Raw genomic sequence first — 21,500 nt, forward strand, 5'->3', positions numbered from 1 at the left:
TTGTTCAAAAAAAACTTTTATTTCCAAATCTCACTCGCCTATTGACTAAATCGTCAGGTTGTCTAAGAAAACGATGCACACCAAATTTGACTCAATTCCAACCCGTAGAGGCCGTGCAATCTTGAATTGAAATTTTTAATTTATTATTAAAAATTAAAAAAAAAAAATTCAAATTTTTCTGTCAACCCCATGAAATTGTTGAGCTGTCTTCAAAGACGATGCAAAACAAATTTGAGTCAATTCCGACGTGTAGAAGCGGAGTTATTCGAGTTTTTCGTTGATAATTCTCGGATTATACTTGATCCGGGGATTATCAACGAAAAACTCAAATAATTCCGCTTCTACTGGTCGGAATCGACTCAAATTTGTTTTGCATCGTCTTTGAAGACAGCTCAACAATTTCATGGGGTTGACAGAAAAATTTGAATTTTTTTTTTCAATTTTTAATAATAAATTAAAAATTTCAATTCAAGATTGCACGGCCTCTACGGGTTGGAATTGAGTCAAATTTGGTGTGCATCGTTTTCTTAGACAACCTGACGATTTAGTCATTAGGCGAGTGAGATTTGGAAAAAAAAGTTGTTTTTGAACAACCCTACTGCTCATGCTCAGCCATGTATACTTCGACGGTTTGTTACCTGTTTGGTTTCTTGAAACTGTATCCGGCCTCAATGTATTCTCCGCTGTTAAATAGAGTAAACGTCCACACAAATAATAGTAAAATCACCTTATTGCATCATATGAATAGATTGTATGTATTGAGCGAAAAGAAATATGAGAATCGCTGATTTTGATTATTGTGACAACATTATGTGGTCACTTGTACATTTTAGTATCAATTGACGATGGGCAGTGTATTGGCCAGTACAGCGTATATATCCAAGGCCCGAAAAGAACAATTTTCTACATTCGCGGAATATTTAGAAGTGGACTACTATTTTGAGAGAACGTCTATATTCCTACAGTATGATTTGTCTTATACATAAGATTACCAAGAGTGAAGCATTTCGCCACCAATAAAGTGCGCAAACGACATTGATTTAAGAGTAAAACATTCGCGAGTCTTGGAGGAAAAAACATCGGAAACCACAGCCAAGTCTGACAATCATGGTCGCCGATTGGATTACAAATTTCAGTATGAGAGGCGCACATTATTGACAGAGCGCGTTAGCCTATATCAGCTGTATCTGAAAGGGAGATGTTGATACCATGTCGGCAGCGCGTGGAAGTATAGTATTAATTACCGTTTTCTTCGGTTGCGGGTTTGGTTTCGGTAACGGTAACGTTTCCTGACCCACCGGCAGGTTCATTTGGCGCGGGATCTAGAAATGAATGGAGGCGGTTTATAGTGTGCAACTTTGATCCAAAAATGTAATGAGTCGAGATTTTGTCGAGGCACGACGTTGCAAGCCAAGAAGGAAAGTGGGCCGCACTAAAGGCAACAGCTCAAAAATCACAGTAAAAATATCGGCCTAGTGTAAGACGTCGAAACACCATGAACAAAAAATAACAACAAATGATGACTTGACTTGATAGGTGTTCTGGTATTCTTGTCGTCACTTACGAAGTACACTTCTTCAGATCGGAGATTGAACCTTACTGGAATTCGTCTTAATTCCACTGTATATATTACAACGACGGTTAATATCATAAAATGGATGTTATACAGTCTGCCGCCACAGAGTGTAGTGACTAGTGAGATTGAGAAGGCACTGGAATGAATCACTACAAATTTGTCGTGTTTGGAAGATCTTTAGTCCCGGAATCATTTATACCTGTTCTGAACGTAGCATTGTTGCTGAAAAACTGTGTCGAGCCGTAAACGCCTACCACCTCAATCACATATTCCCTGCCAGGACGCAGACCCTTGATATCAAAAGGTGATTCGACATTCAATATCCAAAACAACGACGTGGTTGTGTTTGAAACTTGTAGATCAACGTATGTAGCTTCTTCCGTGCCCGTCCAATTGACCGCAATCGATTTGTCCGTGATGTTTATCGGGGTCGTTGAGAGTATTGGCGGAAGAGGGTCTGAAGTAAAAGGAAGAGGTGGTCAGCAACGAAGTACTTATCCCTATTTTCGAGTATCCAAGTAGGTTGTGGCTGCTTGTACCTGTTACCCAATTCGCTATGTCTTTAGACTACTTCCACTTCCCCAAGTTTTCAGTTTTTAGGCAAAAATAGGCATAGGCTGGAAATCACCACATTTGTACTCGAGTTGAAATTTACGACGTTATCTCTACTTTACTTTAGTACCTACCAGGGGTTATAACCAATCACAGGATTCCGAGACGATGGTCATTTTTTCTTTTTAGTTTTGACCCGAGTCAAGTAGAGTCATGTTCAATTCACCACCGAGTCAAATGCGAGTCCAAGTAAGGCAGCAATGGCTCGAGTCCGAGTCATGGTGTTGAGACTCGAATGCAAGTCCAAGTAATAGGGTGTACTGTTCGTTACAGAGTTCTAGTCAGGCTCGACTCACTTTTGTAAAACTCTTGGGTGATATTGAACGTCTCGCTTTCACAGTATACTCATTTTTCTCACTGTTATGATGTTTATTCAAATAGATGTAAGTCAGTTTATGGCTAGGGTTGCATTTAAAAAAAACGGTGTTTTAAAACACTTTGTTCAAAACATGTTTTGAACAGTGTTCTAAAATAGGCCTTTAAAAAAAATTGTGTTATTTTAAAGTTGTAAAATTATGCCATAATTCTGTCAATACTTTCGAAAAAACATGTTGTATGAGCATACGGACAATTAGCACCAGATATAGCCGACGTATATCGATATGGGATGGTCGGAACCCTCAAAATAGTCGGTTCAACATTAATAGTACATATATTTCGTCAAAGGAGCTTTTTACCCTATATTTTCAATTGTCAATATCAATCCACTATGACGTAACAATTGAATATTGGTGACGTCATGGCTTAAAAAAAACAATAGAAAACATGTCTTAAATTAGGGCCTTGTTTTAAATATGTTTGTTTTAAAATTGATTTTTGTTTCAAATGCAACCATATTTATGGCCCTATTTGTCAAGTATCGGTCCCTTATGCACGAGATTTGAGTCAAGTCATTCAGAATGTTTCCGTGGGCAAAGACTTCGGTACATGTCGAGTAAATACACAAATTGACTCAAGCAGAGTCGAATTTCTTTTTCATTTTAAGGAAAATAACTCGCGTCTAGTCGAGTCAACGTAAAATTGCGACTTGCGTCAAGTCATGACTCGAATCATTACAACCCTCATACCGACGACGACTGACTTTGATCACATCTGTTCCTTGGATTCTAAAAATACTCCAATGATAACGAATACACTACCGGTCACGACTCGATGAATCTACGCCAGGTGCGGGCAACTTCTCCAGTCGGCGGGTCGTATATAAGAAAATTAAGTGCTTGGCGGGCCGGATTGCTGAATCGACATTATTCGCCCATTTATCCACAAATACAAGGAATAAATCGGATTTATTGAATGTATTTTAACGACAGCAACATCACTTCAAAGCCATTTCTCGCCGATAATGACGAAGACAATGTGGATTTGAAAACAGCATTGTCGTACATGCGCCGCCATGTCTGCCTCTCTCTGATCAATCAACACAGCATGGTGCAATCATAGTGTCCTATATGGCGTCGACACAGCGAGATTAAACAGCTCACTGCATTTGGGTTACGGCATACTTTCCATTTGACCAGAGGCAATTTTAAGGCCATTTTTGAGCGGCTTGCCAAGTGCAAAATTCGATAAGACGGACATCAATGGAAAGCTGATGCTGTACTGATTACGAAAATATAAATTTTATTCTGATCATGGTCCTGGCACCCCCCAAATCAGCCCCGAATTCTGCATTGTAATCGAGTTTGGCAAAGTGACGCAACATTTCTGTTTGGCAAAATGAGACTGAAGTTAAGAAGTAAGAGCCACACCGCATTGTTGCGTCACAATACCAAACTTAATCACAATGCAAAATTCGAGGCAAATTTTTGGGGGTTCCAGGACCATCCGCAGAATAAAACTTACCTTTTCGTAATCAGTACGATTACCAGTGAACCCAGCCTTACAAACTCGGCCCTCGGTGAACTCGGGACCTCGGCCCTCGGGAACTTTTGTAATTGAGTATATTAACAAGTATTATTATGAATTATTAAACTAATAATGTTATTATCAACTGATTTGTCGATCTTGTAAGGAGGTAAGGGCATGCGTAGATCACGCAGTCATTGAAATGCGATGCGTGCAGCATGTGGTGCCACATAGATTGTGGGATTACCAGTGAACTGAGACCTCGGTGAACTCAACCCTAATATCCCATCTCCGGCAACCCTAATATCCCACCTCCACCAACCCTAATATCCCACCCCCGGCAACCCTAATATCTCACCTCCGGCAACCCTAATATTCCCCCTCCACCAACCCTAATATCCCACCTCCCTCCGGCAACCCTAATATCTCACCTCCACCAACCCTAATATCCCCCCTCCCCCAACCCTAATATCCCCCCTGCCCCAACCCCAATATCCCACCTCCACCAACCCTAATATCCTACCTCCGGCAACCCTAATATCCCCCCTCCCCCAACCCTAATATCCCACCTCCACCAACCCTAATATCCCCCCTCCTCCAACCATAATATCCCACCTCCGGCAACCCTAATATCCCACCTCAGGCAACCCTAATATCCCACCTCCACCAACCCTAATATCCCACCTCCACCAACCCTAATATCCTACCTCCGTCAACCCTAATATCCCAGCTCCCAGCTTTAATTCAAAATTGTTCGGGGGCGGAATTCACCGAGGTCCATAGTATTCGAGAAACACCATGAATACCACAAAACAAACAAGTAGAGTATGTGAGCGTCGCGTTATCTCCCCCGCTTACTCAATCCGTGAATACAAAATTTCCCGAGGGCCGAGTTTGTAAGGCTGGGTTCACCGAGGGCTGGGTTCACCGGCAACCATCAGTACAGCAGCAGCTTGCCATTGATGCCCGTTTCATCGAATTTAGCGTTCGGCAAGCCGGTCAAAAATGGCCGTAAATTTGCCTTTGGTAAAATGGAAAGTATGAAGTATAAACCAAATGCAGTGAGCCGTTCAATCTGGGTGTGTCCACACCATATAGGACACTATGGTACAATCCTTAGTTACGATTTCAAGGCGTTCGATAAGCCCGGTACCTCAAATTTACCAAGATAGCAATTCATTAGGGTTGAGTACATCGTAAATTCCGATAGTGCAAGTCTTCTCGCTTCGACGAAGCTACGCGTGAGCTTCACTCTGGCACGCTGAACACACACGTAAATAATAACACACAGTCAGTAACATTTAACGTCGTAAGCAAGTAGTTGGGAATCTCGGCAGACTAGGGCCGTGGGCCACACTATCATGTAAGACGGGAAACTGTCCGCGGGCCTGATCCGGCCCGCGGGCCGTATGTTGCCCGCCCCTGATCTACGCGAAGAAACTCTGTAATATTAGGAGATATAAGACTCCAGGCATTCATTACCGGTTCTGAACGTGATCAGCGGGCTCTGAGAAACACCGGTTTCGAACGTAGCAATCACGGTGACGTTGTATTCGGTAAATGGATCCAATCCGAAAATACTCGTGGGTGATTTCATCTGGGGTGCACTGCTTAATATTCCGGAATTGTTGAGTATGCGGATTGTGATGTCGTCTGCGCCAAAGCCGCCGGTCCACTGCACTGTTATATGGCTGCTACTGACATTCACGGGGTGAATTGACATTACAGGAGGATCCTGATCTAAAGCGGATGAAACAAATGTAAAATCGTTTATGGTGAAAGACACTGTATTGTTCCTCAGCTTGGTATGAGAGTGGATTTTCTAGGTACCATCACAAATATGGTGACAGCGATCATTTCACCGCGCCAACATTAGGGATGAGCACGATAACTCGAGTACTTAAATCGAAATCTAGTATAAATTCTAGTGATTCGGGTCGGGCAGTGATACATGATGTATTCGATTACTAGAATTATACTCTCCATGCCAGTTAGAGTTAATTTATCATCGAGAATTGCAGTTTCTGTAATGAGTATTGCTTTCAGCACTACATTCATTGCAGTAGAATTTATTAACTCAAAGACTCTTCGTGTGCTCCTTATCAAGAGTTAACGGCACAATGACAAGCAATAAACCGATCAGATCACTGAGGTCAGTAAACCAACCTATCGATCGTTCTGCACTTGTTTCTCGGTGAAGGGAAGCGGTCGACTCTGGCTCCTAAAACCAGGTCACGGAATTTATATCAGCAATTGGTCATGAACTATCCGGTCTGTGCCAGTCATGACAATGACGGTATGTTCACCGTGATTGCTAAATGTAGATCTGCCTTCCATCTGTCTGTGTTGGAGTCAACCATCATAAAATTGACCAATCCTGATTTATGCCGGCATAAGGAGTTTCTATACAATCTTTAAATTTTCCATTAATATATACCACCATTTGCCTGTGTAATGTATTGTCTTTCGTGTATATTGTATAATTTGATTTTCTCTAGTCTCTTTGTTATGACTACCGGTACAGCTGACTATTTGTTATTGCATTACTACGTCATACTTTGCCAATTCGGTTTTCGTTTGAATCTCTTTCTATGTGCTTGTTATTGTGCCGTTGTTAACTCTTGATAAATGGCTCACGAAAAGTTTTCGAGTTAATATATCCTACTGCAGTGGTTCCCAACCTTTTTCGTCTCGTTCCCCCCTTGGCCGATATTTGAGCTAAAATTCCCCCCTATGAAAAAGTCGCCTGTGACTAAAAAATGTGCTTTTTAACGCGCAACCATTTGTTGACTGAGCAATTAATGGCCAAACATATGTCCGAACTATGTCGAATGCGGACCGCACTAAACTTTGGCCGCTGACGAAAAATAAATCATCAAGTCTGCTTGTTATGGACTTGAGTTGAATCGATGAATTTGGTATGTTTTTCACGTTAGCTCATATGTTGGCTCAAAAAGTTAAACAATTACACTAGCGGCCTTGTGCTGAATTCGGTTTGACGTTTTCCTGCTTAGTAGCAATTTGATCGAGAGGCTGTCCCGGGCCCAACGAAATCGTCTCGTGAGTCTCACTTTATCAGGGGGTGAAATATCTACGAAAGGCATTTAAACATACACCTAGCTTGATATCCGCTAAAGAAACATACAATTGTAAAGAACTAATTTCTACTTAACAGTTCTATACCATAAACATCTAAAAACCTTGCGAACCCAGTGTATCTTCCGATACATTGCCAAAGCCATATTCCCCCTAAAAAATTTAAGCCAGATTCCCCCCTAAAAATTTCAAAATTCCCCCGGTTGGGAACCACTGTCCTACTGCAATGAATATAGTTCTGAAAGCAATACTCAAGTTCAGTACCGCCAATCATATATTCAAGTTTCGATAATATTCCCACTGTGGATGTCATTAAACTCCGATTGGTCGTATCTAGGGCTGGGCAAAATCGAGTACCTGAGTGATTCGATTCTGAATCGCGTAATATGCTTCGAGTCGAGTAATCGAGTATCACTCATTATGACGCCATAACAGAATGTACTACGTCAAAGTTCAAATATGTACTATTTATGCCACCACAAAGAATATAATGCCTGTTGTCAGGGCCGTAACAGCACTTCGTCAGGCCCCCCCAAAACTTTGGTCTTGGGCCCCCCCATAGGGTTATAGACCTATCTTCTGGGGGGCTTCGCCCCCCAGACCTCCCTCCGACGATACACTGTTGACCGCTATTTATCATATTCATCGGGAGTTTGTTTAGTGAATCAGATTTTGTCGCCTAAGCGCGCGAAGCGCGGAAAAATTTCTACAATTCATGATTGAATCGGTCCGTATGATCGGGAATTGCCTTGTTATCAACTTTTATCTTCTCTCTGCTCACGTAATCAGATTTCCCGGTAAAGCTGAGTGAGGTGTGTTTGAAAAGGTAGGACCACTCCATTAATAATTAAACATCTTCAAGCGTATACCCGTTGGCAGGAACGAAACAGCACCTCGTCAGGCCCCGAAAAACGTGGGTCTTGGGCTCCCATAGGGTGATAAAACGACCTCCCATCATGTTGTTCGCGTTTGTCACGAAATCATCGGTACTGTATTGCGAGCCAGCGCGAAGCGCGAAAACTTTCGATAATGTATGATAAAATCGGTCAATCAGATCGGCGATTGCATATATATTATGCTATCAATTTATTTTCCTCTCTACTCACGTAATTAGATTTACCGGTAGAGCTGAGTGAAGTGTCTTGAAAACGGGATGGCCCGAAAATAATAATTAAACATCTTCTGGCGGGCGGACCCGTTGATATGACTTCGTTACATGATGTTATTTCGTGACTTCCAGTCTGCTATATCAAAACGTATAGAATCGCCCAAACGTAGGCTTCTAAACTAAGAGACGCACACGATTTCAAATTGGTATTTCTTCACTGGCATAATTTTTTTCCCAGCGGGATGGTATTTGTCTTGTGAGGTTCAGATTGCAAAGACAGGAACATTCGGCGTCAGTCATTTAGGCGCCTATGTACAATTAAACCTATGTGTATTTTATATATAGAACGCAGTCTTCGGTCAGCATAAGGGCATAGACCTTTTCGGCCAAGGTTTTCTCGCTGCCGATCGTTCTGGCACACTTCTTGGAGTCGCATCTTATATTGCCTAAAACTTGATTGCAGGGTTGTAATGACTCGAGTCATGACTCGACTCGAGTCAGACTCGAGTCACGATTTTCGGATGACTCGACTCGACTCGAGTCATCTTCTCAAAATACGGAAATGACTCGACTCGACTCGAGTCAATCCGTGTATTGACTCGACTTGGACTCGAGTCATTGCGCATGACTCGAAGCAAGTCATTAACTCGAGATTCAGACGGCCAAGACCGACATTTCATTGTAATTTCGAAGCCAACACACTATTGGGATTTCGTTTGTTGGTACTGGTGCTTGAAAATGCGACCAGAAACTGCTAAAAGTGAGGAAAATTGATATATTATAAATGCGAACCATTCAATATCACCAAACAGAGTTAAAAAAGTGGGTTTAGGAAGACTTTAACTGGAAACTGAGCAGTCAACACAATGACTTGGACTCGGACTCGAGTCATAATACCATGACTCGGACTCGATCCTCTGTTCGCTGACTTGGACTCGGACTTGACTCGGTGGGAATTGAAAATGACTCGACTTGACTCGAGTCAAAAATATAAAAGTGAGATTGACGTGTGACTCGGAGCCTTGTGACTTGGTTACAACCCTGCTTGATTGTAGGTCTTGGTGGGTCGTAGCGCGGTAATAGCCTAATACCCAATAATAAAGAGAAATGGCTTCTTGAATTCGCGCCCAGCGCGAAAAAATTTTGAACATTTGGCATAAATTTTCAAAAAATACTTTATTATTTATGCTAATTCACGAAATAATTTTGGGCCCCCTTTGAGCTCGGCCCCCCCCATTTGGGAGGTTTGGGGTGCGGCAGTTACGGTGCTGCCTTTTGTCCATCTCATGAATGATACTTTTTACTTTGGTATTTTGTCGACCATACCGAATTCATTCCACTTGGTGACAATGTTGTGGGATAATCATGACTTCGGAAATGTGCTAAGTCCAGTAACCTTCATAGTTTTGCACTATATGTTTTATATGCTACGATTTCGCCAATCAGGGATTCAAGGCTTCAACAGCGAAAATTAGTACCGAAACTATAATTCTCGTAGTTAACTTTCAGTGCTGAGAAACGAATAATTTCAATACTCGAAAAAATTGTCTTTTACTACTCGACTTGAATCACTAAAATTAATACTCGATTCAGATTCGAGTACTCGAATCATTGTGCCCAGCCCTAGTCGTATCACAGCATACAAAGCCACGCACGTTAGCCGAAATAACATTTTTTATGTGAAATCACGATCAATCACAGCAATCACAAAGTGCTATAAAATAGGTATGACCAAAAATACCAAATGTTCATTCATATGTGAATAATATATTCATATTTATTGCCGAAGCTTTTCGGCTGACACTCACCAGGGGATAGATACCGTCAGCAATAATGCGAGCATTAAAAAAAACTATCTTTACCAACTAAAAGCATCGCTAATTATGACGCCACACAAGGTAAATATGTCATAATTAGCGATGCTTATTGTTGTTAAATATAGTCTTTTTCGTATGTTCGCATCATTGCTGACGGTATCCCCTGATGAGTGTCAGCCGAAAATCTTCGGGAATAAACATGAATATCTTAGTCAACTGTATTATGAGGTTCTGTACTCCAAAGCGTCTCTATTTCATATTTTTTTATGTGGTGTAGAACAGGCATTATATTGTTTGCGGTCGCAGAAAAGATACATATTTCAACTTGTCCCATCATCAATACTGTGGTAACGCCACAATGAATGATACTCGACTAATTGACCCGACTGAGTGGCGCGATGGGTTGCGGGTTCGAGTCCGACCGAGGTCGAATCCGTACCTAAGTATTGGAGGTTTATCTAGGCTCCTCCTCGCCACGGGATCCGCGTAAATAGCCTAGAAGTGGGCCGTGCTACAAGTCGGTAAATACGGAATCAGAAATAAAGAGTATCGGCCTGGTGTAAAGGACCAATGTAGTCGAAACAACATGAATATCAAACTAAGAAACAATCGCCCCGACTCGAAGCCTAATACCCTATTAATTATTAGCAGAGATGAGCGGATTTGGAATTTCTATGTCCTATTCCAATCCAAATCCGAACCTTAAAATCCAAATCCAAATCCTAATCCATAACTTATTCATATTCAAGTCCATGTCCAATCCTAATCCGATTCCAACTGGAAATTCAGAAAAAGTGCTAATTTATGCAAGGGAGTGGTTGGAAAATTTTCTTTCACAACCAACGATTCCCTTGATTCAAGATAACTTAGTAACCATAAGTACATTAATAACTGATCCGAATAAAGTTTGTCGACATTCGCCACACGTCGTATCAATTTACCAGAAAATAGGTAAATCCAATCCAAATCCGACAAAATTTGACAAATCCTGTTTTTTCAAATCCTAATCCTAATCCATGCTCATCTCTGTTAATTGGATAAGAATCACCGAGGTACTCGATTTTCCCCAACCCTATTCGTCATATCAGCAGTTCATTACCTTCATTTACAAGTCCGCATTTGAATGCAAATGAAACTCGATGATAACACGGTCGAGATAGATACCTGTGTACAGTCGATATCGCAAATCATCATTGACCGTCCTGTTTCCGGCGTAGTTGTACGGTATGATATAAACGTAGTAGTATCTTCCCGGCGTCAAATTATGGATTTCCGCTATCGGTTCTTCGATGTGTAATTTTTGGACAAAGTCGCCGTATCTTTCATACACAACCCAGATGTAATAGCCCAACGCCGCACTGTCTGGAGCCCATTTTAGCGTCAGATTGAATTTGTCGCGGTACGGCAAGTTTACGGAACTTGGCAGTGATGGCACTGGTCATGGAAAGAGAAAAGTCGGTTTTCAAATGGATATCCTTATGCAGTGCTTGAGTAACTTTCCATAGATTGATTGGATTTACTGATATAGTGTTCGTGTTTTCGAGAGGCATTCGCCTGCATTAGCCTGCAAACAACTTAGTTTAAAAGCGTCGTAGTTTAGATTTGCGTGTTTACGTACACGACATCCATGCTCATTGCTCAGTTGATCACTTTGATAAGCAAAGAGCTGTTATTTTTTACTTTCAATGTAGAGGTATATTCTGGTCAGCTCGAACTCCAGTAGTACCAGTAATGGAGCAGTGGTGTATTTGTATGGCATGGCGAAATAATAATAGTTGAAATCGAATTTCAAAATATCCGTACTATCGAAGCGGAAGACATTAGAGATTTAGCACAACTGCAAATCATTGCAACTTCAAAAATTAATGTTTAATCATTATAATCACTGTGACTTTCGCGTCACCTTGGAATCTTTCAAGCCCCCTGAAGGAGAGCAACCATTAGGTTAGTGAAGGAGAATGACCCTTAGATCCGGATCAAGATATAATTCATGACAAAGACAGAAAAGTATAGTATAGTGCAGTGGTTTTCAACCTTTTTGTCTTTGCGGACCCCTTTTGGACCTTCACGGACCCCCTCAAGATTTCGTTCAAAATTAGCTCAATTATCGTGCAACAGTCATCTGTCTTCTGCAAATATTAACTGTTAGGGCTCGTGGGAAACAACCACAGATGACTTTTCGTGAAAATAAAATCATACTATGTAGAAATTGGGTAAACGTTTATTATTTCGAAGTGAATTTTGCAGCTGTAATTACAGTCTTGAAAATCTCCGTCTTCGATTTGACATGAACAAGTGCTGAAAATATTTCCACAGAGATATAGGTGCTGGCGAATGTATAGGCCTAATAATAACGCGTAAGGCTTCAGTCGATAAAATTTAGAAACAGAGTATTTAAAGAAAAATAACGTCCACCAATGGCGGCTCGTCCTATAAGGCAACTGGGGCATTGCCCCACCTAAAAATCTGTTCAATTACAATGATTTACCATTTATAGACGCTCAGCAATCAATATATACCGAAATCACGTCGAAAATCGCATTCTTTTTGTGCCTTCGCTCGTAAATGCCCATATATAGCGAAGTCTCTACGAAAATCGAATTATCTTATGCGTTTTTTGCTTTGTGAATGCCTAGCTGGGGCTTGCCCCGATAGCGCTCATAACAAGCTTCCACTGTCTGTTCTCTCAAGGCCGCTCACAATAAAGAAACGGTGAACTACTCTTACCGAGCAACCGGGGCAACTTGGCGAATCGCCCTGCCAGTGTGATGTAACCATCGTATATATATCCGAACTCCGTTACCGTCCTATGCGTTGAGTCGACCTTTGCAGGTATAAGTCGATTTTGACAGTGTTTCGCAACATGATGATTCTTGAAACTTGGTATGTTAAGTCATTATGGTGGTATTTAACACTGCTCCAAGTTTCAGGGTTGCTACTTAAAGTTTAGGGTAGTAATGTCGTTTCCAAAGTTGACTGTGTGCTGATCAGCCATGTATCGCAAACAGATTTTACTCAAAAGCGGGTATTGGTCTCCATTGATTTTGACGATGTTCCATACCGAGATCGGTCATGACATTTGGCATAGTAACTCTTAATGTTAGTATCGAACGCTGTACCAAGTTTTTAAGTTTATCACTGAACTATGTGAGTGGTAATTTCGTTTCCTAAGTCGAGTGAGAGCTGACTCGCCATTTCTCGCCAGATTTTACGCAAAACCGCGATGCTCCATACCTAGATCGGTCATCGATCGGTCACGGTATGTCTTGATTTTAGTATCGAACACTGTGCCAAGTCCCGAGATTGACACCAAACGATTAGGGCAGTAAATTCGTTATCGAGATCGAGTATGGTAGAGATGCACGCTGATCTGACATATAGGCCTAACTGCCCTAACTACTGCATTGCGGATTTCACGCAAAAGCCTGTGTTGGTCTGTGCTAATTTTAACTGTGTTTCGTACTGAGATCAGTGAGATGGGTGATGAGATGACAATCTCATGAAACAGTTTACTAAGATTCTCGGTTTGCATTCAAACGTTTCCTTTAATTTATATTCTCTAATGTTAATTTCACAGTGAAATTGTGGCCTTCAAGTCATTTGCTTACAACCCCCCTGTCAAGCCCGATAGCTAGTTCGTTTTCGATGACGGCTAACAGCTGATCACTTGATCAGCCTATCCCTCAATATCTTTTACGCAATATTCGGTGTTTTTTACGCAAGACTCGGCCCTTATCAGCCTGGAAATTGTCCAATGTCCATTGTCCATTGATCTAATCGTACGCGGGAGAAAAGCGCACTCTTACCTTTTCCCAACGTATTTCGATAAAAATGAATGGCTGACGTATAAGCGAGGATAAGGACTCCTTGTTATACACTTTTACACTAGTGGACTTTTAATATTCCTATAGTTGAAAAATCGCCTTCTATCAACTTTGCTGCAGTAATTAGACACGATGCGTTACATGTGCTCACGATTCTCAACGCTATCATTCTGGGTATTCCAGATTTCTATGAACTCGTCATTGTACATTTTGCAACTATGAAATCACGCCGCGCGCAACAGGCCAACTGATACAAACGTCAAAATAAGCATGTATGAACTACTCTACTTCATGTTTTCTCTCGATTAATTTGAAATACGTAAGCCTTGTTAACCATGCCTAATGTCTATACCCCGTGTGTGACCACCACGAAGTCACATTTTCACGTCGGAGCACACTATTGTGACGTCCTTTAGACACTTGAAATCGCGTACACCCCTTGCCTAACCAACCGATATTGTCATGAGCCGCCACTGAGTCGTCCAGCCTAGTCATTTCTACCTAGCATCTCATCTTGAAGTTATTCTAGTATAGTCGTTATGTATATCACAGGAGAAATGGATTCCGTATGGTGAGGTTTCAATCCCTTCATTGGGAGAGAATTAGGAAAAATCTCAGGAATTTCGGTAGGCTATTGGCAATTTGGCAATTAAAATGAGTTTGTACAATAGGATATTTTATATCAGACGAATATTCTAATGATGTGAGTCCTGAAGTTTTAGCAATTATGAAGCGAAACTGTCTCATGCTTTCTCTAATTTAAAATATCAAAAATTGGGTTATTAATCATTTTTCAAATTGAGAGGTTTCTCGGACCCCCTGAAAATGCTTCGCGGACCCCCGGTTGAGAACCACTGGTATAGTGAGTTGATTTATACCTAATATCTATATTAGCCGATACGCAACGGATGCAAAACCGAATTACTAGATCAATTCAAACGCCATTCAACTTCAAAACAATAACACAACTAGCTCTTCACGCAGCAATATTTCGTGAACTCACGCGTGGTTAGGTTAAGGAGAACTTGCTTCTCAAACGTGATATCGTACGGCTTCGTCGTCACAATGAGTTCAGCAGGAATATTCGCCCCAGGCTCTTTCACGGGAATACGAATCTGGACCAATAGGGAATAACTGAAAGCGTCTTGAATACGTGACCGTGACCTATTTCGTGTAATGGCGTCGAATTCTCCAATAAAATTTGTGCGGGCTGATATTACCACCACTCAACATGAAGGAAAAATCAGTTGAACGTTACTCAATACACAATACACAAGTAGTCACAATGATGCGATGTAGCCTGCCATAATCGTCATTAAATAGACCGAAAGGGACCAACCACTTATGAAAATAACAATGGGCGTCGAGAATCTTGAATATTTATTTCTCGTGCTGAACATTTCGCAATTCACCACGCACGCAATTCACCACGCTTCTCGCCTCAGTCGGATTTATAGCTCACAAATCTAAATCCGAATGCGAATGTCAGTTATAGCCATAACGAAACCGAAATGCTCCAGAGCCCGATGGCAATTCGATGAAAATCGGAAATTCACGACTATAACAAATATCCAAATTGACATGCAATCGGGTTTCAACTCGAAAGTAACGCTAAGGAATAGATGGAGTGCTGAAGTTAGATTTAATCATGCGCGAAAAATCACGAGTCGATCCTCACGGAACACGGATAGCCTAATCCTGCATTAGTAGCGTTTCCACTCCCCCAACATTGTTTCATTATCTTAGCAATAGCTGCAGATACAAACACTAACGGCCCAAATGGATTATACACCGTGTAATAACAGATCTGCCAGTAGGGTGTGATTTTACGGAATTCCGGTTGTACCACAGACACTTACACAGCGAACATGAGTAGTGCAACACGCGCAAAGCTTCACTTTTGAATTTTCGATCAACATAAGTAACTAAAGTGAAGGACATTCTTTGTAAATATTTTCACAATGTCCATGCTGAACAAGGACTGACAAGTACACTTGACACAGGGCAAGGATAGTTTGTTACGTGGAAGGTACGATGAATCACGAGCCTCTCTCTTGCATGATATGCAATAAGAAAATGGTGCGTTGCATGGTGAATGCGCAGTTGCGCACTTACCACTTACCCAGAATATATCGGTGGAATCAATCGCAAAGTGATCCATAGTTACATTGACGTCGCCGGATGAAATGAAGTATTTGATTGCGTTTGGAATTCGTCTAAATGTGATGATAGAAGCGTTGCCATGGTCTACCCCGGCTGAATACGTTTCCGGGGTTATATTGAGACCTGATAATCGATATAGAATGCTTTTGTACATTGGTTTGAGACACATATAACAAGCACTGTAAATCATACACTGATACTAATATTCCAGTCTTTGCGAGCAAAATCTGTATAGGCTTATACGAGACAATAGCAAGTACCGATGTAGTTGCTTGACAGCGGCCCCTAATATCTTTTTTATGCCCAAAAAGGTGATTTGTTGTGAACGAAACGCATCCAAAAACATGAGGCCATTGAGTTAATCCATCCGTTTTATGCCAATAGGTAACAAATGTCGTAGGTACCATTGTTTACCATTCTCACCATTAGAATGTGAACAGCTGGGCCGCGCTCAGTTAAAATTTTTAAATCCCATAATTAGAGTAAAGAAGCAACCAAGTGAAAAGAATTGGTGTCTAGCTAGAGCGTGCGGGCGCGCATTTACGTTGGGTGTATTATCGCAATTCACATATTTGCGGTAAAAGTTATACTTTGTCAATCAGTTTGTACTTTCAGCAGCCATGGTCATAACCGATCAAATTAAATAGATATCATTGGCTGATTACATACGGTAGTTCAGGTTTGTTTGGGCTTGCTCGAAAATAGCAAATGAAATAGGCCTACTGTCCTTGCCAGATATCGTGTGTACCTGGATAGACAATTAAAATCCAAACACCAGAGAATGTGGTTTAGTAGAGTCAAAAGCATGCGATATACGGCCTATACGACCCAGCCGTTAATATCTACACTGCCTCACGCTATCCCTATGTCTAAGGCTCTACTACAATTCTTTCCCTACCGGTACTATGAACGAATACATCCTGAAGTCCCGGTGTCGTCTCGACAGAGGCCGACTCGTAATATCTTGTGTAATACAGGTCCCTTGAGCCTACCGGACACGTTCGAAGCAGGTAATTTTGGGATATGACAATCGCCGAGTTATTTTCGAACGAATGCTGGCTGCTCTTGTCCGGTTTTAGTAGCTCTGCGAAGGGGTGAAATAAATACACATATTACAAGTTGCAGATATCTATTAATACTGACATTGGATATGTGTTAAAACTGCGAGACGGCGTCATATTAACCATGAAGGCGCAAGCAATGCAAATGCTCCATTCTGTTCTATAATGACACAGCGTAGATGAATGCTAAATACTTATTCATCAACGATTTATCAATTGCCGCCACAACAGAATGATGTTTTCAACAGTTGATTTCATCAGACGGGAGAACTAACAATAGCTATGATCATCCGATGTTCACAATCGGAAGTATTTTGCTCACCGTTATCTGCTATTTGAAATGAAGATCTGGTAACCAGGGAAAAAGCTTGCACTTCGAGTTCGACGTCAGTACGTGAAACAGAGCCAGTCATTTTGAGTTTCCGGATGTCGTGTGAAGTGCATGGGAGACTTTTCTCAAAATTAATCTCGTATTCATCCTCCGTTTGCCGAAGAGAGTATGAATTGTCTGCCACTATATATCAAAAATGAATACCTATACGCATAACGCGCATAGCTATATTGCATTCGGTAATTGAAAAATATCGATATAATCTAAAATATTGTAGATATAGTATTAAGATTTTCCATCGATGTGTGGAATCTTCAAGATTAGTGTAACGTTATATCAAAACTTCATTGTAAACTATAGACGAGGTCAAAATATTCACTCCTTCTTATTAAACGAATGCGAAAGAAATATAAATTAAATTGTAAAGCCTACGATCTGCATATCAGACGACATTTATACATCAGAAAAAGCATAAAATTCCGGAAAATAACTATATACACTAAATAAAACTGTAGTTTGTGAGCCTCACACATGAATTGGACGAGAGCTTGCTGAATCGATCAACATCACAAAACGCATATACCACTACACAGTTATGGTCGCTTCTTGTTATTTACCAATGATCTAACTAAAACATTTTCAAACCAGACCGTACCGTTTGCGATCATTCCTTCCAACGAGTACGTTCCCGACGCAGTCGAGAAAGAGTAACCCCCAAATTCTGTCGGCATGGAAGGAGAATTGATCAAAACTTCATGATGTACGATGGTCGACGCTCCGGAATGTTTGGATGCCAACTCCAGTACCCTCACGCTGAACGCGTCCGCGCCCAAGTTCTTGTAATACCTCAGCAAGCTTATTTGCAGTTCGCCCTTGGTTTTAACGTAATTCTCTGACGACGGATCGTCGAACGTGGCGTCATATGGGATGTTGTATAGTACGCGGCCAAAAATAGCGTGCTTGGCTGGCAGAAAGAAATCCATCCGTGGGCATGATGGATAGTAATAAGATGATACTACATGCGGCACCATATAACATAATTCTCATGCGAAACGGAATAAGTGGAAAATAGCTGTATTCCCCTGCGCGTGGGATGTGAATCATGTAAACGATTCGTCCTAGAACGTAATATCACACGCCTATCAGGCGGTGTGAGCCATGGAAATACAGCCCAGTCATTTTTATGGCGACGTATGCATGGGGTGATGCAGGTTCTGTCAACGCGCAGCACCGCGATTTTTGCCTGCTGGTGCTATTTGCACTACATGAATATATGGACTCTTAAAAACCGGGTATACTTAGTTCATGCACACCAACTGGTGTAAGTGTGAAAGTTGAATCTTGTAGCAATCAATGCCACGAACCTGATTTACACTCCATGTTAAGGTGAAAGTATAGGAAATACTCCTTATTCGTTCACAGTGTATCTTATTATTATTATTCTATATATATTATCGTGTTGTGTGTCGCAAAATAGTATGTTCTACGGCAAAATAAGCCCTTTATGCATTTCAAACCTGTAGTAACTTTCAGCGCTTCGCCAAATTCCGAATCTGAATATGTGAATTCCCCGCTTGTCAATACCCTGGCTCGAATTGAGTATTGCGTGTTTGCTTCTAACCCGCGTATCCTGCAACGTTGGTGATTTGGTTCGGAAAGAAACTGGCGAATTATCTCTACGGCAATGATTATTTGAAGCGATTCGAAATGCACGTAAGTCAAAATGATTAAATAACCATCAAACACAACATGGCAAGATGTCATGGCAATACAACATTCTACATATTCGCATCACGCAATAAGTATCGCTATTCTGAGGTGTTACTATAGGGATGGTGTGAACGTGAGGTTCACGTTCGCGGTCTGTGTATGAACCTCGGAAGTTTAGAGGTTCACGTTCACAAACGAACCTTGGTAGGTTCTGCACTGTGAACCTTTTTTCATATATAACAATTTTTACTTCATTATAACATCTTTGGTTGATCTTAATGGCTACTCCAAGTTGTTTCGACACCTTCCTATCTTTTCATTGTATCGCAGTCTTGTGATGTTTTGATACGATGAAAATATTAATAAACCTGATTGATTGATTTATTCCATTTCAACTGCGGGCCACTCTATGCATGCCGCTGGCAGCATAAAAAAAATCAACACTTACGAGCATGCACCTTGACAATCTAAAAACATTTTACTTGCTTTATTACAAAAGTTTGCTCGAAATATCCAGCTTTCCGTTTGCGAATATTTAGTTACTCTCTGCTGTGAGCTTCACCCGCAATCACACAACATCAAGAGCGCAATACACTACATGTAGGTAGTCAGCGAATTATGCTTTTTCAACCAATCAAAGAAAATCGTTGCCTGATGTAGAAAATCTAGCAGGCGTACGGGGTCAATCTTGATTTCATATGTTTATTGTATCATGAAAATCAAATTCGTGCGATTGCGGTGTTGGCTACCGCTGTGTAACTTGTTAAAGGGGTAATATCGGTACCAGGTACAGAAACCCGTTTTACACTCTGCTCAATATTGACGTAGCATTCATACTCAGACGCCGAATACATTGTCCGGTCTGGGCTAGACTAAGGCGTAGGCTTATATTACCTTGCAAGTCCTCGTCGAAAGTGTTGGCAAAGCGACAGAAGATATTGATTTATGGGAATATTGTATCATTTGATTGCCCCAGTTGATACATTTGGCGACGTTTAAAACGTCACTATGTACTTCAACATTGTGGCATTATGTGGCCCGAGTCGTCGCTAGGTATCATGTACCTGTACATTTATATAGGCTATCACTTCACTGAAATGTAGGGTCGGAATTAACAATATGACGTCACGTGACGCCATGAGGTTCACGTTCGCGTTCACACAGAACTTAAAAAAAGGGTTCGCGTTCACACGAGCCTGAACCTTTCAGAGGTTCACACCATCCCTAGGTGTTACCACCTGTTGTGGACTAATTGGAAGAGGCAGATTTTCCTTCTATATACCAGGGGTAGGCAGACCTGCTTCATGCCCGAGCAGCATATCAAAAATCTTAGCTTTAAAAGAGCCACAACACAAAAATACGAATTTATGGCGTCACAATGGAATTTATGGCGTCACAAAGGCTATCGAATGAAGTTTATCATTGTGTGATGATATGGCGGATCTCCACCTACGCTGCAAGGTGTTTAAAATCGGGTTGTTATGACGTCTGAGCAGTGCGGAGCTGTGCTGGTGAGAATTTAGAGAACATTTCAGCTCAGTAATCTCGACGACATTTTCTAGGCCAAACTCTGCAGTTATTGCTTGCCTATACAATACAAATGGAAGAGCCGTATTCACCATCGCTAGTCGGAGACGATCGTGACCAGCGCTGACGTAATTAATAATCACAGTTCATTGTTGAACACAATTATTTATCATTGATTGAGGACCAGGCATCCATTGTTGCGAGTGAAACGTTTTAGGTGAACTCGATTCGAGAGTTCAATTGCAAATTTCAAACCCTGTAGTCCCTCCTACCCAGCACCGTAACTGCCGCACCCCAAACCCCCCAATTGGGGGGGGGCCGAGCTCGAAGGGGGCCCAAAATTATTTCGTGAATTAGCATAAATCATAGCGTATTTTTTGAAAATTTATGCAAATTTTTCAAAATTTTTTCGCGCCGCGCGCGAATTCAAGCAGCAATTTTTCTATATTATTGGATATTGGGCCATTACCGCGCCACGGCCCACCAAGACATACAATCAAGTTTTAGGCCATATAACATGCGACTCCAAGAAGTGTGCCAGAACGATCGGTAGCGAGAAAAGCTTGGCCGAAAAGGTCTATGCCCTTATGCAGACCGAAAACTTCGTTATATAGGCTATACAAAATACATATAGGTTTAATTGTCCATAGGCTCCTGAATGACTGGCGCCGAATGTTCCTGTCTTTGCAATCTGAACCTCACGAGACAATTACCATCCCGCTGGTGAAAATTTTATGCCAGTGAAGAAATACCAATTTGAAATCGTGTGCGTCTCTTAGTTTAGAAGCCTACGTTTGGGCGATTCTATATTTTTTGATATAGCAGACTGG

The 21,500-nt window shown here is 41.3% G+C and overlaps 1 protein-coding gene across 2 annotated transcripts in view; it reads right to left on the reverse strand.

The window, feature by feature from the left end:
- LOC145447736 (uncharacterized) overlaps positions 1-21,500 on the reverse strand; it is a 36,355-nt gene that overhangs the window by 8,521 nt on the left and 6,334 nt on the right. For both annotated transcript variants that reach the window (XM_080325994.1, XM_080325993.1), the window contains exons 5-15: positions 18,951-19,063; positions 18,089-18,397; positions 17,425-17,616; positions 16,940-17,125; positions 16,001-16,164; positions 14,882-14,993; positions 11,219-11,488; positions 5,516-5,773; positions 1,776-2,033; positions 1,245-1,322; positions 639-683 (exon numbers count right to left, since the gene is read on the reverse strand). In XM_080325994.1, coding sequence (XP_080182120.1) covers positions 639-683; positions 1,245-1,322; positions 1,776-2,033; positions 5,516-5,773; positions 11,219-11,488; positions 14,882-14,993; positions 16,001-16,164; positions 16,940-17,125; positions 17,425-17,616; positions 18,089-18,397; positions 18,951-19,063 — 1,985 coding nt within the window. The remainder of the gene's footprint in view (positions 1-638; positions 684-1,244; positions 1,323-1,775; positions 2,034-5,515; positions 5,774-11,218; positions 11,489-14,881; positions 14,994-16,000; positions 16,165-16,939; positions 17,126-17,424; positions 17,617-18,088; positions 18,398-18,950; positions 19,064-21,500) is intronic.

The sequence above is a fragment of the Botryllus schlosseri genome, chromosome 10 (genome assembly GCF_051294905.1).
Source record: "Botryllus schlosseri isolate E-star chromosome 10, Bs_hap1, whole genome shotgun sequence".
In the NCBI taxonomy this organism is placed as follows: domain Eukaryota; kingdom Metazoa; phylum Chordata; class Ascidiacea; order Stolidobranchia; family Styelidae; genus Botryllus; species Botryllus schlosseri.